Below are 2,500 nucleotides of genomic sequence, written 5' to 3' on the forward strand. Positions count from 1 at the left end.
AAATCCCCCTAACACACACACACACACGCACTCACATACACAAACACACACACACGCACACACACACACACAAACACATACACACACAAACAAACACAATTCTCTCTCACACACACACACAAACGCAAACACCGACACACTCACACATACCCACACACGCACACAAACACACAAGCAAACACACACACACACAAATACGCACACACACACAAACAAACACAAACAAAAACACACACAACGTTCCACTCACCTGGCGCTGAGGCCGAGATGGGTTCCCTTGTTGAAAATCACTGGACACGGACCCAAGTGGAGCCGAATCTGTCTTAATATTATCCATCCTGGGGACACCTCGGCTGGGGAGAGAGACAGGATAAGCATCATGAATGGTAGTGGGATTTGGAGTTTTTATGTTATATGAATATTATATATATTATATATATTATATGAATGGTAGTTGGGATTTGAACTACCAGGATTTGAACTACCAGGATTTGAACTATCAGGATTTGAACTATCAGGATTTGAATTACCAGGATTTGAACTATCAGGATTTGAACTACCAGGATTTGAACTACCAGGGTTTGAACTACCAGGATTTGAACTACTAGGATTTGAACTACCAGGATTTGAACTACCAGGATTTGAACGACCAGGATTTGTACTATCAGGATTTGAATTACCAGGATTTTAACTATCAGGATTTGAACTATCAGGATTTGAACTACCAGGATTTGAACGACCAGGATTTGAACTATCAGGATTTGAATTACCAGGATTTGAACAATCAGGATTTGAACTACCAGGGTTTGAACTACCAGGATTTGAACTATCAGGATTTGAACTACCAGGATTTGAACTATCAGGATTTGAACTACCAGGATTTGAACTACCAGGATTTGAACGACCAGGATTTGAACTATCAGGATTTGAACTACCAGGATTTGAACTATCAGGATTTGAACTACCAGGATTTGAACTATCAGGATTTGAACTACGAGGATTTGAACTACTAGGATTTGAACTACCAGGATTTGAACTACCAGGATTTGAACGACCAGGATTTGAACTATCAGGATTTGAACTACCAGGATTTGAACTACCAGGATTTGAACTACCAGGATTTGAACTATCAGGATTTGAACTACCAGGATTTGAACTACTAGGATTTGAACTACCAGGATTTGAACTACCAGGATTTGAACTACCAGGATTTGAACGACCAGGATTTGAACTATCAGGATTTGAACTACCAGGATTTGAACGACCAGGGTTTGAACTACCAGGATTTGAACGACCAGGGTTTGAACTATCAGGATTTGAACTACCAGGATTTGAACTACCAGGATTTAAACTATCAGGATTAGAACTATCAGGATTTGAACTACCAGGATTTGAACTATCAGGATTTGAACTACCAGGATTTGAACTACCAGGATTTGAACTATCAGGATTTGAACTATCAGGATTTGAACTACCAGGATTTGAACTACCAGGATTTGAACTATCAGGATTAGAACTATCAGGATTTGAACTACCAGGATTTGAACTATCAGGATTTGAACTACCAGGATTTGAACTACCAGGATTTGAACTACCAGGATTTGAACGACCAGGATTTGAACTATCAGGATTTGAACTATCAGGATTTGAACTATCAGAATTTGAACTACCAGGATTTGAACGACCAGGGTTTGAACTACCAGGATTTGAACGACCAGGGTTTGAACTACCAGGATTTGAACTATCAGGATTTGAACTACCAGGATTTGAACTACCAGGATTTGAACGACCAGGGTTTGAACTACCAGGATTTGAACGACCAGGGTTTGAACTATCAGGATTTGAACTACCAGGATTTGAACGACCAGGATTTAAACTATCAGGATTAGAACTATCAGGATTTGAACTACCAGGATTTGAACTATCAGGATTTGAACTACCAGGATTTGAACTACCAGGATTTGAACTATCAGGATTTGAACTACCAGGATTTGAACGACCAGGGTTTGAACTACCAGGATTTGAACGACCAGGGTTTGAACTATCAGGATTTGAACTACCAGGATTTGAACTACCAGGATTTGAACGACCAGGGTTTGAACTACCAGGATTTGAACGACCAGGGTTTGAACTATCAGGATTTGAACTACCAGGATTTGAACTACCAGGATTTGAACGACCAGGGTTTGAACTACCAGGATTTGAACGACCAGGGTTTGAACTATCAGGATTTGAACTACCAGGATTTGAACGACCAGGATTTAAACTATCAGGATTAGAACTATCAGGATTTGAACTACCAGGATTTGAACTATCAGGATTTGAACTACCAGGATTTGAACTACCAGGATTTGAACTATCAGAATTTGAACTACCAGGATTTGAACGACCAGGGTTTGAACTACCAGGATTTGAACGACCAGGGTTTGAACTATCAGGATTTGAACTACCAGGATTTGAACTACCAGGATTTGAACGACCAGGGTTTGAACTACCAGGA

At 40.1% G+C, this 2,500-nt stretch overlaps 1 protein-coding gene across 6 annotated transcripts in view; it reads right to left on the bottom strand.

The window, feature by feature from the left end:
• imd (immune deficiency) overlaps positions 1–2,500 on the bottom strand; it is a 15,136-nt gene that overhangs the window by 5,315 nt on the left and 7,321 nt on the right. For all 6 annotated transcript variants that reach the window (XM_027365703.2, XM_027365704.2, XM_070141848.1 and 3 more), the window contains exon 2: positions 251–353. In XM_027365703.2, the coding sequence (XP_027221504.1) occupies positions 251–337 (87 nt within the window). In that variant the 5' untranslated portion in view covers positions 338–353. The remainder of the gene's footprint in view (positions 1–250; positions 354–2,500) is intronic.

The sequence above is a fragment of the Penaeus vannamei genome, chromosome 28 (assembly GCF_042767895.1).
Source record: "Penaeus vannamei isolate JL-2024 chromosome 28, ASM4276789v1, whole genome shotgun sequence".
Taxonomy (NCBI): domain Eukaryota; kingdom Metazoa; phylum Arthropoda; class Malacostraca; order Decapoda; family Penaeidae; genus Penaeus; species Penaeus vannamei.